This window comes from Xyrauchen texanus, chromosome 18 (genome assembly GCF_025860055.1).
Source record: "Xyrauchen texanus isolate HMW12.3.18 chromosome 18, RBS_HiC_50CHRs, whole genome shotgun sequence".
Classification (NCBI taxonomy): Eukaryota; Metazoa; Chordata; class Actinopteri; order Cypriniformes; family Catostomidae; genus Xyrauchen; species Xyrauchen texanus.
This window is the reverse complement of record NC_068293.1, coordinates 9070387-9093626: the sequence shown is the minus strand read 5'-3', so window position 1 is coordinate 9093626 and position 23240 is coordinate 9070387. Positions and strand designations below refer to the sequence as shown.

At 36.8% G+C, this 23240-nt stretch overlaps 3 protein-coding genes across 3 annotated transcripts in view; 2 read left to right on the top strand and 1 right to left on the bottom strand.

Moving 5' to 3' along the window:
* LOC127659315 (E3 ubiquitin-protein ligase MYCBP2-like) overlaps positions 1-9073 on the top strand; it is a 171533-nt gene extending 162460 nt beyond the window's left edge. Inside the window, 7 exon segments of the mRNA XM_052149082.1 lie at positions 3012-3115; positions 3249-3437; positions 3530-3637; positions 4638-4847; positions 5684-5791; positions 7151-7316; positions 7717-9073. Coding sequence (XP_052005042.1) covers positions 3012-3115; positions 3249-3437; positions 3530-3637; positions 4638-4847; positions 5684-5791; positions 7151-7316; positions 7717-7832 — 1001 coding nt within the window. The 3' untranslated portion in view covers positions 7833-9073.
* Positions 9074-9897: 824 nt separating this feature from the next.
* On the top strand, positions 9898-17444 carry fbxl3a (F-box and leucine-rich repeat protein 3a). Its single transcript, XM_052148683.1, has 5 exons — positions 9898-10203; positions 11148-11526; positions 12010-12132; positions 12231-12402; positions 14195-17444. The coding sequence occupies exons 2-5, from the start codon at positions 11167-11169 to the stop codon at positions 14833-14835; spliced, it is 1296 nt and encodes a 431-aa protein (XP_052004643.1). The 5' UTR covers positions 9898-10203; positions 11148-11166; the 3' UTR covers positions 14836-17444.
* Positions 14872-21683, bottom strand: cln5 (CLN5 intracellular trafficking protein). Its single transcript, XM_052148684.1, has 4 exons — positions 21429-21683; positions 19025-19199; positions 18717-18942; positions 14872-18166 (listed from the first exon to the last, which is right to left on the bottom strand). Exons 1-4 carry the CDS (start codon positions 21524-21526, stop codon positions 17682-17684), a joined length of 984 nt encoding a protein of 327 aa, XP_052004644.1. The 5' UTR covers positions 21527-21683; the 3' UTR covers positions 14872-17681.
* Positions 21684-23240: the final 1557 nt, after the last annotated feature.

The window sequence follows — 23240 nt, the reverse complement described above, 5'->3', positions numbered from 1 at the left end:
ATGAAATCAAAATGCTTTGTTGATCGATTTGCCCTAACGATTGGTTCGTGACGATCAATCTGTCAGATGCATATTCTCACATAGACATTTTTCCATCTCGAAGGAAATTTCTCAGGTTTCCATACTGAGGCACAGCTTACGAGTATCAAACTATTCCGTTTGGGCTTTCTTTAGCCCAGAAGATTTTCAGCAAATGTGTGGAAGTGGCTCTGCCCAGTTACGAAACAACTGGATAAGAATATTGTCCTACATAGACGATTATCTGATATGCTCTTCATCGAGGTAGCAAGCAATCAAAGATGCAAACATGGTTAAATTATTCCTTAAATTATCTCAACAGCTTGGGTTTCAGATTCAACATAGAAAAGAGCCAATTAGAGCCCTCTCAACACACAGAATATCTGGGTCTCAGTATAAACTCTCTCCCTTATCGAGTTACGCTGTCCGAAGGGAGGATTACGTCTTTCATACAATGTCTTGCCCAGTTTCCGATGGGCAGAGTGGTCCCATACAGGCTGTGCTTACGAAAGCTGGGCTTAATGGCTTCAGTAATTTCGTTAGTACATTTGGGACTTCTCATAATGAGGGACTTTCCACATTGGGTTGCGCGTCTACCTCTCTGCTCATGGATAACTAATGGATGCGTCAGAGCACTCTGGTGCGGCATATGACTCTTATCCCTCAAGGCAACCCATGTTCCAGATTCTTTTAACAGAGCGGCAGATTTATTGTCCAGGGGAAATCTTCTGTACGGAGAGTGGAGACTCCATCCACAAGTGGTGGATCAGATATGATTTAGCTACGATCAGGCTGCCGTAGATCTCTTCACCTCACAGGAAAATGTTCAATGTCCTCTGTATTTCTCTCTAGCGGACACAAATGCACCACTAAGTGTGGATGCTCTAGCCCACCCATGTCCAAACGTCCTTCTTTACATATTTCCTCCTCTGAGCTTAATCTACCCCACTCTAGCCAGAGTGAGTTTCAGATTGAGTGAGTATTTACCATCCCCACATAGACAGGATAGCTCTCTGGACCTGGCCCGTGAGAGGTGGAATTTGAGTGTGGCAGTCCTACCTCAATCAGTCATAGACACTATACAGAATGCCAGAGCCCCCTTCACTTGTTTACTTTATAGTAATAAATGGAGAGTCTTTGACGAATGGTGTGGGCTGAGACATATTGTCCCTTTTCAGTGTTCAGTGAGGGACATACTCTGCTTTCTCCAGGATCTGCTTGATAAAGGGAAAGCTTTTTCCATAATGAAGGTGTATTTGGCGTCATGTAGGTTTTGGTGACAAACCAGCAGGCCAACACTCTTTAATAAGCTGCTTTATGAATGAGGCACGCCACAAGCAGCCGGTGTAAAGGCAGTTGGTCCCTCCAAACACTTTTGTACGGTTCTACAGATTGGATGTGTCTCAGCCATCCTTAGCGCATGCGGTGCTAGGAGCCAGTAGGTTGGAACACATTTATTTGTTTATTGGAGTGGTCTATATCTCACATAGTGAAACACAGAGCGAAGTTAGAAAAAGAACAATGGGTTACATAATGCAATCCCGGGTTCTTTGATAACAGATTGAGGTGTTTCACCAACACTTCCCTCCTTGCACAGGCACAGGAAGAAAATTCTCTATAATGACTTCTGTAGGAGTCGACCTAGGAGATATAGGTGAGTAGAGCCTGGTTGCAGGTTGACCTGTCTGTCAAGGACAGACGTGGTGTCATAGGAGCTTCCGTATTGGTCCTGCTCAAAGAGATTCCCATAGTGAAACACCTCACTCTGTTATCAAGGAACCCAGGATTACATTATTAAACCCATTGTTATTTGTTCACAGAGTGCCAGATATGGCTTACTTGTCATGTTTCTTCCATGAAAAATAAAAAGAATATGAGAAACTGTTACACACAATTACTAAAAGCAAATTCTCCTGTTTAAAGCCAACAGACAATAGACCGGAAGTCATTCATTTCCAATGGAGATTCGTACAGGGGTTAAAATATTTTAACTCGTGCAACTAGACCTGATGCGACCACCCGACCGGAAGTGATTTATTCATGCAAAACCATCTGAACGAAGTGAGAAATATCAACTGATTTTGTCCTAAACTTTTTTCTGAACAGCTGCTACTTCTGTATTTTGGACAGTTAATAATGTAGTAGTCAGAAATTATTTTTCACATTGCAAATATTTGTCACAAATATATTTCAAAAATATATTGCACACGCAAAACCTACATATTTAAAATCACATCTATGAATTTCTGATTCATATTTGCTGAATTCAGGTTGTTGTTGCTGTTAATTATCATAGTATTAACTACAAAAACAGTAATAATGATAAATAATACTATTAATAATAATTACTGAGTGAATCTTAATCCTGAATCTTATCGAATATATTCATCTGCTCAACAAAATCACACATGGTAATGTCATTCTGAGGTAAACCTTTGGTAGCTTCTTTAATTAGCAAAATCCATTGCTAGCAAAATGACTATTCATCACGACTGCCACTAGGGGGAGAAATACGACAGTTGTATGCGAATGTCGGAGACCGTGAAAAGGCGGCTGTATGGAAGTCAAGGGGCGGTCACGTTACACTTAGTCTGTCAGATATTTTTATTTTACAAATTTACATTTTATAAAATAATTTCATCAAATTGATTTTAGTAATCTTTAAGGGGAAAAAAAAAGAAAAAAATCAGTTTCAGTAATTTAGTTAATTACAAAAAAATTAAAAAATGACATTAAATATTTTTGTGTAATTTTGTTATGAAATTGGAATCAATACTTTCAAAATAGGTAAATAAAGGAAAAAATAAAATGTTTTTGAGCGTATTGATGTTAATGTTTGTTTGAATTATATGCTACATGTGGTTATGAATAATTCGTTTTATATCTTATATGATCTTACGTGATGGCCAGCAATATGTTTTTTCGGTCATTGAACAGTTGTCTAGGAATTTTACAGGGCCAACCTAACATGGCATCATCTTATTGTCCCTCAGGTAAACCAGCATCTAGCAGTTCAGATGTCTGCCGCTTCTGTGGCACCAGAAATGGCACAGAGCTGTCAGCTGTAGGAAGTGTGTGTTCAGACCAAGACTGTCAGGTATACAATCAAAACTTGTCATTTTCATGCATCATGTGTCCGAATGATTTACTTATTATTTCATGGTTAAATGTTCGACAAAATTCAGAAGTATTGTAAACGTATCAATATATATTTCACTCCTTGTGTGTAGGAGTATGCAAAGCTGGCCTGCAGTAAGACTCATCCGTGTGGTCATCCATGTGGAGGGGTCAAAAATGAAGTGTTGTGTCTTCCCTGCCTGCATGGCTGTGACAAAACCGCAGCGTGTCTGAAACAGGACGCTGATGACATGTGCATGATCTGCTTCACTGAGGCTCTCTCTGCTGCCCCAGCAATCCAGGTACAGATTAGTCATATCACTGCATGTGATGCTAAAATAGTGATTTATAGGAGATCAGCATGTAACTTGTATCTGTTCTTCCATGTTTATAGCTGGACTGCAGTCACGTGTTCCATCTCCAGTGCACACGAAGGGTTCTTGAGAACCGTTGGCTTGGGCCCAGGATAACGTTCGGCTTCATGTCTTGCCCTATTTGCAAGGTAAATATGTTAGTCTGAACTCGCTTCAGGAGAGTTAAAAAAATAGTTCACCCAAAAATGAAAATTATGTTTTCATTTACTCACCCTCATATCCTTCCTAGTAGCTTGTATGACTTTCTTTCATTCAGCACACAAGGAGGTAATTTGCACATTGTCCAAGCTGCTGGTTTCCATCAAATGAAAGTGGATGGTGATTTTTACTATCGAGCTCCAAAAGGACAAAAAGCACCAGATTTGTGTGCTAATAATGATTTAAATTTCAATATGTTGCTCACACAATGCTATCGTAAGACTTGGAATATAGCACACAAGTCATATAAAGTACTGTCATGGTGTTTTCATTTTTACTTTTGGCAGCTTTCCAGTATAAATCACCATCCATTTTCATTGTATGTAAAACAAAACTCTGATATTCTTAAAAAAAATCTCCTTTTTTGGGTGATTTTCACAAAACCTCTCAAGAAAATATCCTGGTCCAGTTTTACTCCAAAATCAAAAGAAACAAATAAATTGTATTGTATATAGAAAATAAAAATATTATTTGGGCTATTTCCATGACAGTTATGCACATTTTAGCCCCTAATTCTCATTGTATGCATTTGTGTGTGTATACAAAAGGTATATTCTAGGGCTGTCGATTTAACGCGTTAATTCAGTGCAATTAATTTTATAAAAAATAATGCGTTAAAAACTTTTACACAATTAATCGCAATGCCCCTGGGCCGTAATAAGGAAGATTCCTGAGAAATGCAAGCCTGTAGTACCACCTGTTTACTCCAGAGGGCAGTATGTGAATCTTCAGCTGTGTGGTAACGTGCAGTTTATACAGTGAAGAAAACAACCCTTCAGCAGACAGAACAACACAAGGCCATTCTCTTGACAGGTTTTCTGAGAATCTGATGCTGTAAAATGTTGCTTCACCATTGTAACTACATATTCTGCTCAGAATATCCAACACTTGACATGCCATTTGAAATATACATGCTGTTTTTCTTTTTAGAAAAAAATAAACCACTCTGTCCTGAAAGACTTGCTGGACCCCATCAAAGAGCTGTATGAGGATGTGAGGAGAAAGGCTTTAATGAGGCTGGAGTATGAAGGACTACACAAGAGTGAAGCCATCACAACGCCTGGAGCTCGATTCTACAATGACCCAGCTGCATTTGCCATGAACCGATATGCTTACTATGTGTGCTACAAGTGCAAGAAGGTTTGATCTTCATGTTTCTGTGTAGTTTGCATACCTCTTCCAGATTATAATGCTTTTAAAGGTCCGCTCAATATTTCTTTCCTTAAAAAATAAGTTTTATTCCTAAAGAATTGAACAGTCATTTTGAAACCTGTAGACTCCATTTGAGATGAAGATGCCAGTTGCAACCTAATAAAAGATGTTTTATTCTACATGGAGAGGGTCCCCTCATGTTGGCGGCCATGTCAGGATCACATGACCAGCCAAATACTAAAGGCACTCAGTAACAACCCTGTTATTGAACGCTTTGCGTTTGAATGATGCTGTATCCACACCACTAGGTGTCATTGTATGTCCAAGACAACATAATAAAAATTCTCAGTGTGCACCTTTAAATAAACGAATAGTTAACATTAGTGTATGGCAAATGAAAATTCTGTTATTTACTCTCGATGTCCTTCCAAACCCGTATGACATTCTCGAATATTTTCCTTGCAAGCAAGAACGTCGTGGCAACCAATGACTTCTCTTGTTTTCATTTAATCATTCAGCTGATGCTTTAATCAAAAGCGACTTGCAAGTGAGTAAAGCACATGCCATTTAACAAAATTCAAACAGTCCAAAAAAGCCAACAATATTAGCAGTACAACAATTCTGAATACCATAAATCAGAGTACAAAAGCTAGAGCAGGAATGTAAATGTGGAAAAAGAAGAGAAAAGGCAGAAAGCGCATAATAGTGTATTAACCTTTTAATAGCGTAATATAAACGGTTCAGATTAACATATTTCGGGAAGTAATCTATTTCTCCAGCTGTTGTGTTCTAGTGATACCAGTAATGACCTCTGACTCTTCCAGGCATACTTTGGGGGAGAAGCTCGCTGTGACGCTGAAGCAGGTCAAGGTGATGACTATGATCCTTGTGAGCTCATCTGTGGAGCATGCTCAGATGTGTCCAGAGCACAGGTCAGTGGGACTACAGCATGTTTTAGAGACATTAAAAATGTGCTTAAAGGAATATTCTGAGTTAAATACAAGTTAAGCTCAATCAACAGTATTTGTGGCATGATGTTGATTACCACAAAAATTAACTTCCTCCTTTTCTTTAAAAAAAAAAGCAAAAATCGAGGTTACAGTGAGGCTTTTATAATGGAAGTGAATGTGACCAATCCGTAAACGATGAAATACTCACTGTTTCAAAAGATTAGCCACAAGACATAAACAATATGTGTGCAAACATGATTTTAGTGTAATAAGCGGGATAATGTAGTCAGCCGTTTGTCATTGCACAATAAACAATGACAGTGTGATCAGGACCTGAAGCATAGGTGTCTTGTATCAACCTGGAGGGGGTTATTTTGCGATAACATCTGGCTGACTGTACATTATCCTGCTTATTGCACAGCTACTAACTAAATAAATAAAGAAATGCATGGACATAAAATATTGATTTGCGTTGAAATTATGTAATTTGAGAAATCGCTGAATAGCTGGAATAAACCTCCGGTTTGCATCGGAGTTCTGTTGGTGTTTATTTTGTGAAAATGACCGTCTGACTTCTCAATAATCATCTTATTACAAGACTACTTTCCCAATAAATAAATGCACATGAAACATTGATTTGAGTTTAAATTATTTTATTAGCTTACTTGTAAATATCACACAGTGATCCGAGAAGCAGGAGAGACAGCTCGCAGAACCCGGATGAGCGATCTGATAGGTCTTAATCCATGGATTTGCGGTTGTTACAGAGCAATATCTGCCCACTGGATGGCGCTATTGACCAATCAGAATCGAGTATACCGTAAAGTTAACTAAGTTAAAGATATCCGCGTAAAGTTAAAGCCAATTTTACAACTTTGTTGCAATGATGACGTAATGTCTACAAACCCTTAAACAACCATGATTTAAGCAATTTAACAGCAACTATTCAAGATTTTTATTCAAATAATCTATGAGAAGAATTAATGTGTTTTTTTAGCGAAATATTAGCAAAAACTTTAAACCTTTTTTACAAACAAAAATATGGACAATTCTAAAATGTTTTTTTGTTAATCAGCATTATGCCACAAATGCTGTCGATTGAGCTGAACTTGTAATAAACTCAGAATATTCCTTTAATTGTCAGGACAATAATGCAAAGCAAATGTTAAGGGTCCTAAGAGGGGCTTTATTTTATTTACTAAAAATATAATTTCTTATTTCTTGTTTTGAACTGTACATTTAAGGGATTAACCCTCTTTGTACTGCATAATTATAACACAATGAAAACATTTTCAAGGTAGATACTTATTTTGAATGAGTTTGTTTATAATTTTGCTGCAGATGTGCTCTAAACATGGGACAGATTTCCTGGAGTATAAATGTCGTTACTGTTGCTCTGTGGCTGTCTTCTTCTGCTTCGGGACCACACATTTCTGCAACGCCTGTCATGATGACTTCCAGAGGATGACCAGTGTCCAAAAAGAAGAGCTGCCTCATTGTCCAGCTGGTAAACTTACAAAATGCTTAATCTGTTTTTTTAAATGCTTAAACGTCCAACCACCTTTTTGTTACAAGCTGCTTTCAGAATCTGAATGAGCTTTATTGCCACGTATGCTCAAACACACAAGGAATTTGTCATGGTGACAGAAACTTCCAGTACAAAGAGAATGCAACCATATATACACACATACAAACGTATACATTTAAACATATTTCAATATAGTGACATAAAAATAAGATAAAGCAGATAAATAATAAGAGAAATATACAATAGTGCAATAATGTTGTTTGAATATTTTATATACAGATATGTGCAGGTGATGTAATGTATTTCATTCTCATAAACTTTTTAAACAAAATAATGGCAGGACATTAAATACATGTTTGTGTTGCTTCCTCTCTCATAGGACCAAAAGGAAAACAACTAGAAGGAAGTGAGTGTCCGCTGCATGTGGTACATCCTCCCACCGGAGAGGAGTTTGCTCTGGGCTGTGGTGTGTGTAGAAACGCCCACACCTTCTAAACTCCAGTGTCCTGTGTGTGTGTGTATATATATATATATATATATATATATATATATATATATATATATATATATATATATATACACACACACACACACCACACACACACACACACACACACACACACACACACACATTCACCGTACTGTGGCAGCTGACAACTCATCAGCACAGCCTGAGTGTAGAAACACCGGATGTCCGATTCTGAGGGGGGGGCATATTGCTCCAGAGTGCTCCAGGGTGCATCCGCTCTCTTTAGACCCTAAGGACTGAAAAAAGAACAAAATAACAAAAACCTTTGTGACGTGTTTGCATGCAGCCGTTGTAATCCTGCGGCTCCCATAAACATTGCACACCTGACCACTGAAGTGCAACAATGTATAGAGGAGTTTTGAACTGAATCCAAGACTGTTTATGGCCACCATGAAAAAAGGCAAAACACAGGCCATGATTTAATTGTCTTGAAGACAAAACGACGATTATACTGTTGTATGTAAACTGACTATTTTTTTTCTTAATCCTGTACAGTATTCCTTCTCTGTAGAGTGCATCATGGTTTGACGGGATTCAAATGATACAAAAGGACTTTCTAATGTTATGCTTGGAGGAAAATAGTGTACGATTTATCTAATCTTGTATATAATGACATTAACCCTTCATACGTGTATTCCAATGTTGCTATTCTACACTTCAGTTTCGTTTGATATTCTGGGTTATGTTTTGAGCAAGAACTTTTAATGAAGTGCAATACTGGGTGTGCCTCCTCGCAGATGTAAACATGTATGGAATGTATGTCAATAAAGACACTGTACATTTTTATACAGTAATACTCACGCTGTTGTGTTTCCCCTGGAAAGTATATCATTTCTGTAGAACGTTATAGAGGGGCTTAATGTCTACAGTGTCTGCCCTTTTGTCTCAATGACGTGATGTAAACCCCTTTTTCTGTCATTTTAAAAACAAAAGGTGAGTATGTTCTGCGTTTGTATTGTAAGATCATGATTGTTCGTGGTCAGTTTTCACACCAAATCAAAGGAGCGTGAGGCTAAACAATATATTATAAATTGTGGATATTTAGTGGTTGTTTTGGAGGCATATAAGAGTGTTTCAGGTTTGATAAACAGCTGCTGTAAAAAAGATTAAAAAATATTGCAACATGTGAATCTGCTTTGAATTATTATCTGTGGATGGAGCTGAATGGTTATAATAAACCGGTTTCTCTGTTCAGCAAGGTACATTACAAAAAGTGTCTTGTGTGTTTTCCTTTCATCTATTGAATGTCATTTATGATTAACAAATAACATGATCTCATTGTGAAATAGTAGCTTGATTATTTCATCTCATTGGAAGATTTGGCGCATGTTGATGGAATGGTTATGTGCATGACACTTGGTGGGCGGGGCGTTGTCAGTCCACTAGGCGGTCATCTTTGGAAACGCTTCCAGATAGCCATTTTCAATGGATTCAAGCTTGACTAATAAGACCGGAATCTCCAAAACGGTTGGTCAAAGATTACAATCAAGTAACATATTTTAAATCAGCTGTTAAAGCTGACAATAATGGAATCAGAAATTGTGCTTATTACGCTCAGGTCTCACTAAAAAAATTTTTTATAATGCTGGTTCAGCTAGTGCGCATGCGCGTTCTTGAGTTAACTGACACGCTATGTCTGCATGTAAAAGGTGATTGGCTCTTTTACAGCCATATTGGGCACTCGAATTTCTCCAATTCATTTGAATACAAGTGGTCCATCTCGGGCTAATTATTGTACTTTTAGCCTTCTCTCCGCGCTGTTCAGACTGGGTTAATAACAATCATTTGTAATGAATGGATAAGGCATTTATTTAATAATTTTATAGAGATTTCTAGGGCGTATATTCATGTATTTGTCACACATTACATCTTTTGACATTACAGATTAAAACGCGTATACTTTATATTGTATAAACGTATTTAGTAAGAAAACCATCCTGATATTTGAATGCCGTCCTATGGGGGATTTCTCTTTCTGAGCCGCCGAGCGCCCCTGCCGGAAGAAACTTGTATATAGTGGAGATGTTTCTCAGCAGCACTGTGCTGCTCATTCTCGTCGTCTCTAGACAACAACGTCGCCATTTTCAGCGCTGGGACTCTGGAAATCTCCCGCGGCACAGCAGAAGTAGGTCAACCTGCAACATAGCGAGATATACGCACACAGTCTCCTGAGAAAACGAGATAAAGCTGAAGAAATTGAGCTCCTCTGCGTCCAGTGCGTCTGCTCCCATCCGGTCTGATGTTTTCAGGTTCGGGCTGACAATAAGACGAATAAGCAGGATTGTATTTGTTTTTCACTGTTTGCGAGCTGAGCTGAGGTTGTTACATGCAAAACAGGTAATTTGTAGATTTGCAGCAGCAACAGTTTGTCTACTGCTGGCTTAGTCTAACTAGATCTGACTAGTTGCATGTGCGCAATGTCTTTATTTGGGCTGATATAGATTTCTAAAAATGTAATCTCTTTCATCATTGCTCAATGATTGCAGGTCAATCTAAGTTCAAAGCCAGCAGAGCTGTAGGTTACATAAAATGTATATTGCTGCCAACACAAGTTGAGCCAAGCAGGAATATGTTTATTATTTGTTTTGAGGAAAGTTAAAGGTCATGCTTCATTTCAAGTTGAATTTTAACACGTATTAACCTTGAAAATTTTTTTTAATGTTAGTCCATATCAAGGAATAACAATGACTTTAGAAACCTGAAAAGGAAAATTACACCACAAGCCATAAAGATGTTTGATTTGCGAGTGATTTTATTTTTTAGCTCGTTTTTCGGTGAATCGGTTCACAAATGCTTTATATGATTCTTTAACGAATCAGTGTGAATCAAACAGATTTAAAAAAAATCTATATCAAGGAATCACAAATGACTTTAGAAACCTTAAAACGGGGTTCGTACAGTCATGGATATCCTAGAAAAGTCATGGAATTTAGAAATATGTGATGTTTGATTTGCAGAGGAATTGTTCGTTTGAGTCATTGCTTTTCATTGATTGGTCAAACCTGTTTACAAATTGCTCTAAATGATTAATTAGCGAATTGCTCTTTTTTTTATTTTTTATCCATATCCATTAATGACTTAAGAAATGTTTAGAGGGAAATTAGCTCATAAGCCATAGTGATACTAGATTTGTGAGAGTATCGTTTTCTATTGTTTCTTTTCAATGAATCAAACCAGTTCTCAAATCTGTCTGAATCATTCATTAGCAAATTATCTGACAATAGGTCAGTGAAGTGTGTTTGAACTAGGCCTGCTTATACTTTATTTCTCATACTATACAGCTTTCTTTTACCCTGAAGAATGAAAAGGAGGTTGAGTAGAGATGGTGAGGACAGTACCTCCTCCTGTGAGGGACTGACAGAGATCTGCAAGAGAGTCAAACAGCCGGCTGAAGAGTCTGGAGAGCTGATATCCAACTGGGTTCGACTCCCCCAAGAGATCCTGCTTCATGTCTTTCAGTACCTGCCTCTACTGGACCGTGCTTTTGCCTCGCAGGTTTGCCGTGACTGGAACCAGGCCTTCCATATGCCGGAGCTGTGGAGATGCTTTGAGTTTGAACTCAATCAACCAGCCAGCTCTTACCTGAAGGCCACGCATCCTGATCTTATAAAGCAAATCATAAAGCGTCACTCCAATCATTTACAGTATGTCAGCTTCAAGGTGAGCAGCTCACGAGGATATTTATTGTCACTGAAGGGCATTGTGTTGCTCCCATCTACCACTTTACAACTTGATAAATCAAATTGACCATAATGCTCTCCTAAAGTGTAAAGTTGTGTGTTATAGTGATGTAACAATGGTTAAGTGGTGTTATTTGGCATGACACTACAGCAACATGTTCTGTTCAAGGGGTCATATTCCACGTAATGTGAACAAACCTGTAATCCCAAGTATTAAACTTCAGGGTATGATATGACCCCTTTAATGTTAATTATTCTAACTCTAGCAGATATGTTGACTTTGTGCATAAATACATGATTCAATAAATATTTGTATATTAACTGTTTTAAAACTGCTTTGAATGTGCCTCATCCAGTCAGATTTTAGAGTCACAACTGTTTTTCATGTGATCCTGACAACTGACAAAACTTAAGTGCAATGGTGCATCTCTTGAAATAATGCTGAATGTTTGTGTGTATACAGGTGGACAGCAGTACAGAATCAGCAGAGGCTGCATGCGATATCTTATCTCAACTGGTGAACTGCTCACTGAAGACCCTTGGGCTCATCTCCACTGCACGACCAAGTTTCATGCAGTTACCGAAGGTGTGTAAACATATTTTAAAGCTTACATGAGTTGAACAATGCAGTGGCTTGTTTCCTGACCATGCCTTTTTCTCTTCCCTCCTCCTCACTCCCTTCAGTCCCACTTCATCTCTGCACTGACAGTGGTGTTTTTCAACTCCAAGTCTCTTTCGTCTCTGAAGATTGATGACACGCCAGTGGACGATCCTTCACTCAAGGTTCTAGTGGCAAATAACAGTGACACACTCAAGCTGTTAAAGATGAGCAGCTGTCCACACGTTTCTCCTGCAGGTATGTATTGTCATGTAATGGGTTGTGTTTCTAGGATAATATTGAAAATATCAATAGAGATAGATTGGGCATCATAGATTGGGAAATGATCACAGAGTAGGTCATGCTTCAGACCACAGTGCTGAGTGAGCTGGTTTTACCAAACAAAACTGATCTACTCCAAAACAGCAAAGTATGATCATGCCTGGTCATCACACTTGGGGTGTTTCTCAATGCAAAGAACACAGAGAACAGACTTGCATTCTTCTAAAGACCAGTCTTGTCAAGCTACCTTTGAAGAACAAATCCAGAAGGACAAGAGGATGTAGAATGCATCTATTGGAAGCTTTGAGATGTCCTGTGATCTTACTTATGCACAGCTGACCTTCCCAGCACATTTGTAGCCAGTGACAGAACTACTGGCATTATTTTCATCAAACCATTGAGGTTTTGCATGATTAGTGACACATTAAAAGAATCAAGTCTGTTAAGACTCATTTCCTTTGTCAACATTTGTTGTTTTTTAATAAAGTAAACACAGAGTATAATGACTCTCACAAGCCATCAGACGTTTGCAAGATTACAACAGGAAACTCTAGAGGGAAAACAATGATAAAATGTTGAGCCGATTAATTTATTGAATGTATCACATATTTAAATAATGACTAGAAAGGCCTCCAAATAAAGATCAATTAGTTTATAATATAATAAATATTATATTTCCGATAATTCAAACACATTATATTATATACATATGTTGTTGCTGCAGACAAGTTAAGCATTTCTACAATACAAAAAGTGGCTTAAAAGTCAAACTCACTTTATTTCCATATCATTAAACATAACCCTATTGTTGGCCTACTTCCATCTGAGCTATTTTTAATGTTAGTCACTGACTTTTAATGTTAGACGGACGGTTTTGGAGCATTTCACTTTGGCAGCGTCTCGTTTCACTTGTTTTCAGCATCTCTAGTTATGAACGCTGTGTTTTTGAAATCCTGTGTCAAGTTAAATGTCACAAGATGCATTCTGTTGTGCTTGGTCGAGCTGTCTTCGAGGTCAAAAGTGCATCGGTGGACGGCTGTATACTGCCTGTTGCTCTCGTTGGTTTGACGAGGTGTGTTGCCTGAACAGCTGAAGCGTGGACTGCCCCCTACTGCCACATCAAGGTGGTACATCAAGCTTGAATTGCTTCGAAACATTCCTTATGATGGAATTGTATTTATTTATTTTATGAAAAGACCTCAATGCCACAGTATGGCTGATGCTGTGCTCTCGCCTTTAACTCTTTCATATGGATGTGCTAATTTACTGTGTGTGTGATGTTTTCCTGTGTACTGGTCGATACAGCTAAAAAAAATATTTGATCATATTTGATATATTTCTAATTTATGTAGTTGCTCTGAAATGGCTTAAAATGGTAATTCCAAATGTTAATTATAAACACAATCTAAAAAAAGAAAGGCATGTTTTGCAGAGCTTTCTATTATGAATATTTAACCGTTTTAAATGATATTTTCCAATATTACAAGACTGTACATCTATTTTTTTGTTATGTGAGAGACAACTAGTGTGATAATAAAATAATGTAAAACAAATCATTCCCTGATTTCATTATGTTGCCATTGTTCCCTGTGGATTTTTCAATAATTTGAGAAATCAATATTTAACATGGTTTTAGTTTGCAATTCTATTATGAATTCTGTTCAGGTTTCGTTTGTCAGATGCATACATGAAATAAGATCCAACAGTTGTGATTTGATCTTAGTTGTGATTTGAGATGGTGGAACTCATGACTCTTCTGTCATTCCAGGTATTCTGTGTGTAGCTGATCAGTGTCATGGTCTGAGAGAACTGGCTCTCAACTACCACCTACTGAGTGACGAACTACTCCTGGCGCTCTCCTCAGAGAAACACGTGCACCTCGAGCACCTCCGCATCGATGTGGTGAGCGAGAACCCTGGTCAACAGTTTCACACCATAAAGAAGAGCAGCTGGGATGCCATGGTGCGCCATTCACCCAAGTTCAACCTGGTCATGTACTACTTCCTGTATGAAGATGAGTTCGGGCCCTTCTTTCGTGACGAGATCCCAGTCACACACCTCTACTTCGGCCGATCCGTCAGTAAAGATGTGCTCGGCCGTGTCGGCATGAACTGCCCACGACTGGTGGAGCTGGTGGTGTGTGCCAATGGTCTTCGTCCTTTGGATGAGGAGCTGATTCGTATCGCTGATCGCTGCCAAAACCTGTCGGCCATCGGACTGGGCGAGTGCGAGGTGTCCTGCAGCGCTTTTGTGGAGTTCGTGAGGATGTGCGGACGTCGCCTCTCTCAGCTTTCTATCATGGAGGAGGTGCTTATCCCAGACCACAAATACAGCCTGGATGATATCCACTGGGAGGTGTCCAAGCACTTGGGGCGTGTTTGGTTTCCAGATATGATGCCTACGTGGTGAAATGCACTTTGGCTATTTCAAACGATCTTTGAAATTAGCTTTGTCTATATGAACTAAATGGCTTTTTGTTTGTGGTTTCTTTGACATGTTTCACCGTTATTGTTGACTTTGTATATAGATTTGAGTTGTGAAGGAATTTACATCTATGACTGTGGAGTATTGTTTCATTGGCTGGTTGGTGCAAATCTCACAAAAACATATTTTCTTTTGATTTTAGAATGAAACAAGATATTATATTTTGCTTAAAGAAAAGGAAGCCAATTTTAGGACTCTTAAGAACATTTTCCCCCACAAATGTTTGTATGTTTGTAATTTCCATTTTTCTCAGTGATGATACATTGCTGTAATATATAATTGTTTTACGATAATTTACTTACTAATTTAAACCGATTTAAAAACAAAGGCAAATTTTAAATGCAAAATAAATGTACTTTTTAAATAGATTTTTAATAGATTTAATTAATATTCTAGTAAAGAGAATTAGATATTTGCAGTATGGTAATGAGACATATCTGTCATCACAATAATATCCAAAATAATGCGGGTCCTATAAATGGTCTTCAAATATGCATTTTAAGGTGAAATATGACTCCACCATCTACTTCACCGATAGCACCCTTTTTCCATTTTTGTTTTTAAGAAGCCTCCGTTGGATGTTTTCTTCATGAAACTAAGCAGATGAAAGCTGTACAAGCCATGCCATGTATATACTGTTATGTATAAAATAAATAATACTAATCCAAGAGGAAAAACTAATTCAGTTTTGAATGAAAGCGGAAAACTGTTTTATTAGTTGAGGTTATAGTCGAGAGTTAAAACCGATATTCATCGCTCATATATTTAAATTCAGATTTCGAATGGACTCTTTGTCCTTGTTGATGGTCTCATCAGATGCTCATCTATCTCTACATAATTCACTATTACATTACAATGTAGCGGTTTAGATCAGGGTGTGTTCAATGGCTAAACGTTCTGCTGTCAAAACCACAGATGTGGATCACGTAGTTCAATGCTTTGACGTGGATTAAGCAAATTAATACATTTTCACAGTGCAAAACTGCATTGCATTAAACTTTAAGATGGTATATCACATTTAGTTTTTTACTCTGCAAACTTTTTGTGTAGTTCAGCATATTGCTAAGATGGATATCAGTGGGAATTTCTAAACGGCTCCCTCTAGTAGCATGGAAAGCCATAAACCTTTAGTGAGAGTGAGCGAGTGGCTTTCCCTCACTAATTAGTGGCCTTGCTTGTGTGATACATGGTAAGATCACAAGTTAAAGTGTGCAAAGCAAATTTGGTTTGGCAACAGTCTTTGTCGTGTAGCTATGAACTTGGTTTATGTAGATAATTAACTGTATTTTATAATGTGATTAAGACATTTTGTATAACTAAATATATTTGGTATTACTGTGCTTTTGTACAAAAAATAATTTCTGTATGGTGCATAATATGCACTTTATATATACCACATCTAAATATTTCTTTCTGGTGGTTAAGCAAGCATGGAAATGGGGATGCCAAATAACATAAAATAGCTTATTTTAGAAATCTTGTTGGGTATGTTCGAGTAGGTCAGAGTGGAATGAAATGAAAGGATGTTTGGTTAACATTACACTTTTGTCTTCGAATGGGGAAAGAAATTGCTAATCAGTTTTAAGAATACAGTGAACCATTGACTGGTTTCTATTAGATTGCATAAAGAAAGTTGTGAGAATTGGCTTTGCAGACATGATGAACTGAGCAGGATACAACTATATAATGAATTTGTTGATATGCATCCAATGCTTGCGTAGTTGCAAGCTAACGTACAATATATGTATGTTAAACTGCCTGCATTCAAACACACCCCTTTATTTCTGATCATGCATGTGAGTGTTAAAAGGAAAGCTTAAAGGAAGCAGTTCCTTTAAGAAGGAAGTCACATGTATCTGTATATAAAATGCTGTGTGTTATAAATAGAAATGCTTATGTCTCTTGCACCCTCTGTCGAGGTTTGAAGTGTTTCTGTGTTGATCTCTTTCATATATGAGTGGGATTAGTTACTAAATGGCTTTTTGTACTCTTGTAATTATATTTGATCAGTGTAATTTATTGATATATTTTTTATTAATCAGTTTATATTGATGGTTTAAATTTGGGTCATGCTTCTTGTTGATTGATATGCCTATAAAAATTGTACTAAAAGTTAATGGCATGTAATAGAGTGGCATTTAACTTGAATTTTTAACTCATCCAGAATTAAAGTTGACATGTATTAACTTTTGGAAATTGTAAAAGCACCTAAATAAAGCAGCATTCATTATGGTACATTATTACAAAAAAGGATGTGATAGAATATGTTCGACTTCTGGGCTATCATTAGAGATTTCAGCATTAAAATAACATAATCTGACTTTGAGTGAGTGCTGGAGAACATTTTTAACTTCAAATTAAGATCAGAAAACTGCAGTCTGTACAAATACAGAAGCAGTAAAGCAAGTGCTGATGTTTTCCTAAGCAATTGAGCAAATTGCTTGTGTTGCAAATTTGGAAGTACCATATTTATTTGTCATAAAAATGTGATTATAACATTATCTGTTGTTTAAATAAAGAGCAATCTAAACGTCGGTGCAGATCTCTTGTGAATGTTTTGCATACTTACATCAAAATTCAACAATGAAAAAAACATTGTATAGCATTAGAACATTAAAGGATTATATTTAGTGAAATATTCCAAAGTTGTTTTGCAATATTTTTAGTAAACATTGTTAATTACCAAATAGGTAGTGACAATTGCCAACATGCAAAAATGGAAATAGAAAAATGTAAAACTGCCATTAGTTTAGCAGCAAAGACTGTGGTCATTAGGGCAAAGGAATCTCCTCATAGGTTATTCTGAAGTAGGGATATTTCATTGGTAGTTTCCAATATTCAAAGTTGTAGTACAAATAGAAGGTCTTCTCCAGGACCATCTTTTCATAAGCTTCAAACAGACTCAATATGACTTTCAATACTGATTGGTGAGGGCGAAACGAGTGATAGAACTTCTTGATATCTGCGGCGAGGTCTTTCGTAGAAGAATCTGTAAAAATGACTTCATCTCCCAAATAGATAGGCTCTCCGCTGAACAAATAGATCTTTGTGTAATTCGTTTGAGATTTGCTGAACAGCCGAGCACCTAGCTCTATTAATTTCTTATATGTCCGGTGCACAAACTGAGAACAATCGTAGGATTCAAACCATGTTGTGGCGTTGGCTCCAGGGTCTGACTTCACGGTCCAAGTCTCGTAATAAACACCAGTTTCGTTGTCCTCCTGGATCCAATGAGCCATCTCATTAAACATCTCACCTAATAAAATAAAAATATATGAGAGAGACAGCATGAAGCCTAAATGAATGAGAACACTTTGATTTTGCTTCGTTTACGTGTCTTATCCACACTTTCCTCACCGAAAATACAGCATTTCGAAAACAGTCTTCATTACTAGATACTTTAGAAAACATTAGGGAACTGAAAACTGAGTTTTCAAAATAAAATGGATTAGTGTTGTAAGAGCCACTCCACTGGTCCAATGCCAGTGTCCTGTAGTGGTGAAGCTTTCTGTGGGTTAGTCGTTTCGGGCGCGTGTAAACTATTTGGTTTAGTTTCGATTAGATCTGACTCTAATTGTATTAGACCTTGGAAAAACTCTGAAAAATATCAATAGATTTTTTTAATCATTTATTTAATTGTGAATTTGAAAATGTGCAGAACAATTAAAAAGTCACAGCTACTGGCCCTCATAACCCTCATGATTGTTGCGCCCTGAAACACCAGTACAACTGATGAGTTATAGATTGTATTTACACAAGTTGCGCATAGCAAGTATAACAAGAATACAAAGAGCACTTTGTTTTACCTGAAATCTCTCCTATTTTCTCCAGAGTACCATTCTGTTTCCAGTGCATGTCATCTACGCCCTCAAAGAAGCATGCGGCTCCCTGGTTACACCAGAATGGAGCGCTCATCTCCTCTCTTTCGTGTGGAAAAGTGCAATTCCCCAGTTGAAACAGCTCATACCACTCCACAGTGAAGTTTCTTCCAGTGTCTGCACTTCCAAAGCCAATGGCATCGTGCATGATATGCTGAACGGTGCAAAACTCTTGATTAGACAAAATCAAATGCACCATTCAGTATAGAGGAATGTTTTTCAATAGGTGCACTTACAAACTTTCCCATGATGTCACCATATTTGAATTCCCACACAGGAGTCTGCAGTCTGAACACGGAGATGATGTCATTGTCTCTCATGTAGGGTATCCGACCATCTGGATCTCCAGTGGGGCAGAATGGGTATAAAGGCTGGCAGTAGGGATCCACACTTGGACGTCTGTTAAGTCTCCTAGAAATTGATACAAGACACTGTAATATGAGGAATGAGGGCCCTACAGCACACGCACTTCATTCATGTACAAATTACCTGAGCAAATGTTAAAACTTACTTGGGTGCAACTGTGTCATGCTTGCCATTTTGATATTTTTTTTTATTATAATAACCTCGAATTGTTGCATCGCACTGTTCACTTAAAGACCTCGTGAAATTAAAATTAGCTCTTGCAGTCTAGCAGATATGAACATTTTAAATAAACGGTCTTTGTCTTCAGGTAAAACACACCAAACATATTGACTCATCCTGCACTCAGAGGTGTATAAAAAATGTTCTCCAATAAAAATGCTTACTAGGACGAGAATGTCCCTCCCCCAAATACCACCGAATAATTGCAAATAGCAAATTATGATGCATGGCTGTCATTAAACTAAAGCCCATTGGCTACTTAAAAAAATAAAAATAAAAATGGAGCCCTTTGATACATCCAACACACACACAAAAATTGGCCAACAAAGGAAAGAAAATGGCATTTCAGCAAACAACTTCATGGGGTAATTAACTTATAAACGAAAGCTAAAAATAAATATTTGTATAAATTATGAAAGGGGTGTTAACATTATTTTTACTATATATACATGGAGGTTATTAAACCTCCGATTAAAGGGTTATCTTCCTGATCTAAATCAAGCAATTCTGTGATTTGGAGACTAAAAACACCAGTTAAGGTGCTAATGGCTCCCAAGTCATTTTTATAGTCTGGAGCCCTGCTATTGCGTAATATAATAAATCAATGTGAAATTAAGCCAAAATGAGTGAATATTATTTGTATGTGCAAAAGCTGGGCGTGTCCAGCAAAGATTGTTTAGCCGGAGATGGAACCTGGTGTTAAAATGAAGTTTGTGTTACAGGTTAAAGAGCCAATCACCTTTTAGATACAGACATCGCCTGTCAGTCATCTCAAGAACGCACATGCGCATTAGCTGGACAAGCCTGAAAATTAATGATACAATTGTTGTTGTCAGACTTTACTGCTGACCTTTGATCGTAATCTTGACCAACAGTTTTGAAGATTTCGATCGTTCCCCATTCAAATAGATAGGAGCTGTACTTTTATGCCGCTTGTCTTCATAGAAAATAGCTGTACAGGAACGTTTCAAAGCAGTCGCAGAGTGGACTGACTTGCCTTGAAAATGACTTCGGCGTCCAGTAATGAGCCAAAACTTATTTAATTTTTTGTATTGGGGAAGCAAAAAAGGTTAACAATTGTATAATTATAACTGCATGTACATAAAAGGCATTGATAATAGAGAGAAAACTAAATACTAATAAAAATAAGAAAAAAAATACAAAATATGTCATCATAATATCTTAAAAAATAAGAACGTTTCTTATTCACGAGCAATATTATAGACTTAACTAATAATCCACTTCCACTAAGAACTCAGTGAGCCAGAGTAGCTTCTTAAGATACCGCTGCTTGTGCAAATAAAATATTTGCTACAAGAATAAAAAAAAATAACAATAAAAACTAATGCTTTATTCTCGTGTTCAAAATAATAATATCCTTAATGCAAATATTTTTTTTCAATTATAGAAAAAAAATAAAAAAAATCACTCAACTCACACCAAAACTTCAAAGACATACTACAAGAGAAAAATAAATGGCTGAGGGTTTCACTTTCATTAATACAAAAAGTACACATATCGCTTACGTCACAATATCTCGCCAGGTGTGAGTTACATGGATACACTTTGTGCAAAATGTTAAAGTGGTAATGAGCCAAAACTCCACAACGTCTGCCTAACCTGGTGAACGTCACATAACGTAATTCATTTTCATGAGCATAACCTTTACCTTAGAAGAATTTGTAAACGATATCATACTCCAATAAAATATGTGAAGTAGGCTAGTTTATGTGCGCCTCCAAGAAGTTTATTAACACTTAGCTAAATCATTAGTTAAAATATAATAAAATAATTGTGAATATTATTAAATGTTGTAACATTTTTAAATATATTCATATTCAAATATTAAACTCGTTATCAGCGAATGATTTTATTGTCTTTTGTCACGTATCACTTCAAGCATATTATGGATATTTATGAATTCTGTAATTCTTGGTAGCTACTAGCGGTCTTCAACTTAACCCAATTATTTACACACTCCTCGGACATGAGTGCTCCTAAACAAAAATGAAAGCGTAGATCTGGACGTAAGGCAACTTGAAAACTGCAGCTTACTTGTAAGGCACTGGCCACACTTGCTTTCCATGAGCGCTCTCAGGAACAAACAACCCCAGAATCCAAACATGAAAGATTATCTGCATAGAATAATTCATCTCAGTATAAGGTCGCAGAAATATTAGTTTGCTGTTTCGCTTGCAGCTGTGCTGCTTTTTTAACTCACATCCTTGTTTTAGTGAGGATAATCACGTGACTTTCTAAATTGTGTGAAATGGTCAGTCACGAGGGGTTATAGGCCCCTTTTCACGCTCCGTGTTTTGGAATGCGGAAGTAAACTTTTTTTTTTGTTTGTTTGTTTTTTTATTGAACAAAAGACTTAAAACAAAAACACTTAAGAAACACTTAAGTAAACAGAAAACTCGAGGTAGAGCAAGGCAATAAAATACATTTTTAAACAAGATACAGTAAACAGAGACTTAGTCTACAAAAAACGAATTCACAAAACATCAAAATACTAAAATAATATTAATCAAATAAAATTAAATAATATGAGAAAAATTTTATTATTATAATTGTCACCTTATTTTAATTTTTTTTAACAACAGAGCAGTTTTAGCGGCTTTCTTGTTAAATGATAAACAAAGAGAGTCATAGAATAATTTTAGATCAGTACAGAACAGCCTAAAATTGGGCTTAGAATCAGTTATTTTACATTTGTGTGGATGAAACTGTCCACAGAGAGTTAACAGTTTTAACCTGAGTCCCAAAACCAAACCAGTACATTTTTTATTTTATTTTTTTAATACAAAAGAATAAGCCAGGCTACTTCTTTCCAGAACTCCTTTTCATAATCACATTTAAAAAATAAGTCTAGTGTTGTTTCAACATTAAAGTATCAGCAGGTATATTGTGAAGAAATATCCAATTTAAACTTAGAAAGAAGAGAGTTACAGTGATAGAAATTATGAAGAATTTTATAACGAAGTTCTTTCATCTTGTTAGGTAACAGAAACTTATTAATGCCAGTCCATATATTAATAGTAGCAAGAGAAGGATCATTTAATTTCCACTTGAAAAGATAAATAAGGATTCTTCCAATCCAAAAATTGTTAGGCTACATTTGACATTGGAAAGCTCCAATTCACCAATGGATAATTGGGGTATTTAACAGACTGACACTCTGTAACTACAGTATGACAAATGCAATAGTTTAGTTGAAACACAAATAATATCCCAGTCATAAACTCTATGTGAGGTATCCACTCCAAAAATGGCAGTAAATTCAGTAACAAAAGCTGCCATCCTGTTTTAACAAATACAAAATACAAATGACATCTTTGTCAAACCAATTCTTAATAAAAAATCTTTTTTTTTTCCACGCAGCACATTTTGATTGTTCCATATTGATACTCATATGAGGGGGAAAAGTTTGGCAGAAGGCAAGCTTACAGGCTTCCAAGGCTTGCTTATGAAAATAAGCAAGCTTGACCGGAAGTTTGTTGCATTTGAAATCACAGGCCAATTAAAAATGTAACCCCCCACATTTTTCAAAAATCAATTTAGAAATATAAAACCATAACAGATTAGGAGCAGCATTCAGGCAGTGTTTAATCCAACCAATCTTCATAACCTGATACTGAAGTCCAAAGCATTCACACCTCCCACCAAACTATTTCTTATAAGAGTCTTCCTTTTAACATATTCAATTTTATTTTTCCACAAGAATTGAAATAGTATGGAGTTGATAGATGAGCAGGTTTTTGGGTTCGACATATAAAGACAAAGCTGGGTAAACAATCCTAGAAATGCCTTCAGCTTTAGTTATCAAGACACGACAGATAGTTCAATTTCTTTGTAGCCAGCAGTTGA

What these genes read in the sequence shown, in the direction of transcription:
- fbxl3a (XM_052148683.1), top strand. Translation starts at nt 11,167, where the DNA reads ATGAAAAGGAGGTTGAGTAGAGATGGTGAGGACAGTACCTCCTCCTGT. An exon ending in GTTTCATGCAGTTACCGAAG is followed by an intron (nt 12,133 to 12,230) that starts GTGTGTAAACAT and finishes CACTCCCTTCAG; the next exon opens with TCCCACTTCATCTCTGCACT. An exon ending in TCCACACGTTTCTCCTGCAG is followed by an intron (nt 12,403 to 14,194) that starts GTATGTATTGTC and finishes CTGTCATTCCAG; the next exon opens with GTATTCTGTGTGTAGCTGAT.
- cln5 (XM_052148684.1), bottom strand. Translation starts at nt 21,526, where the DNA reads ATGAATTATTCTATGCAGATAATCTTTCATGTTTGGATTCTGGGGTTG. An exon ending in GTGACATCATGGGAAAGTTT is followed by an intron (nt 18,943 to 19,024) that starts GTAAGTGCACCT and finishes TGCACCGTTCAG; the next exon opens with CATATCATGCACGATGCCAT. An exon ending in GAAAATAGGAGAGATTTCAG is followed by an intron (nt 18,167 to 18,716) that starts GTAAAACAAAGT and finishes TTATTTTATTAG; the next exon opens with GTGAGATGTTTAATGAGATG.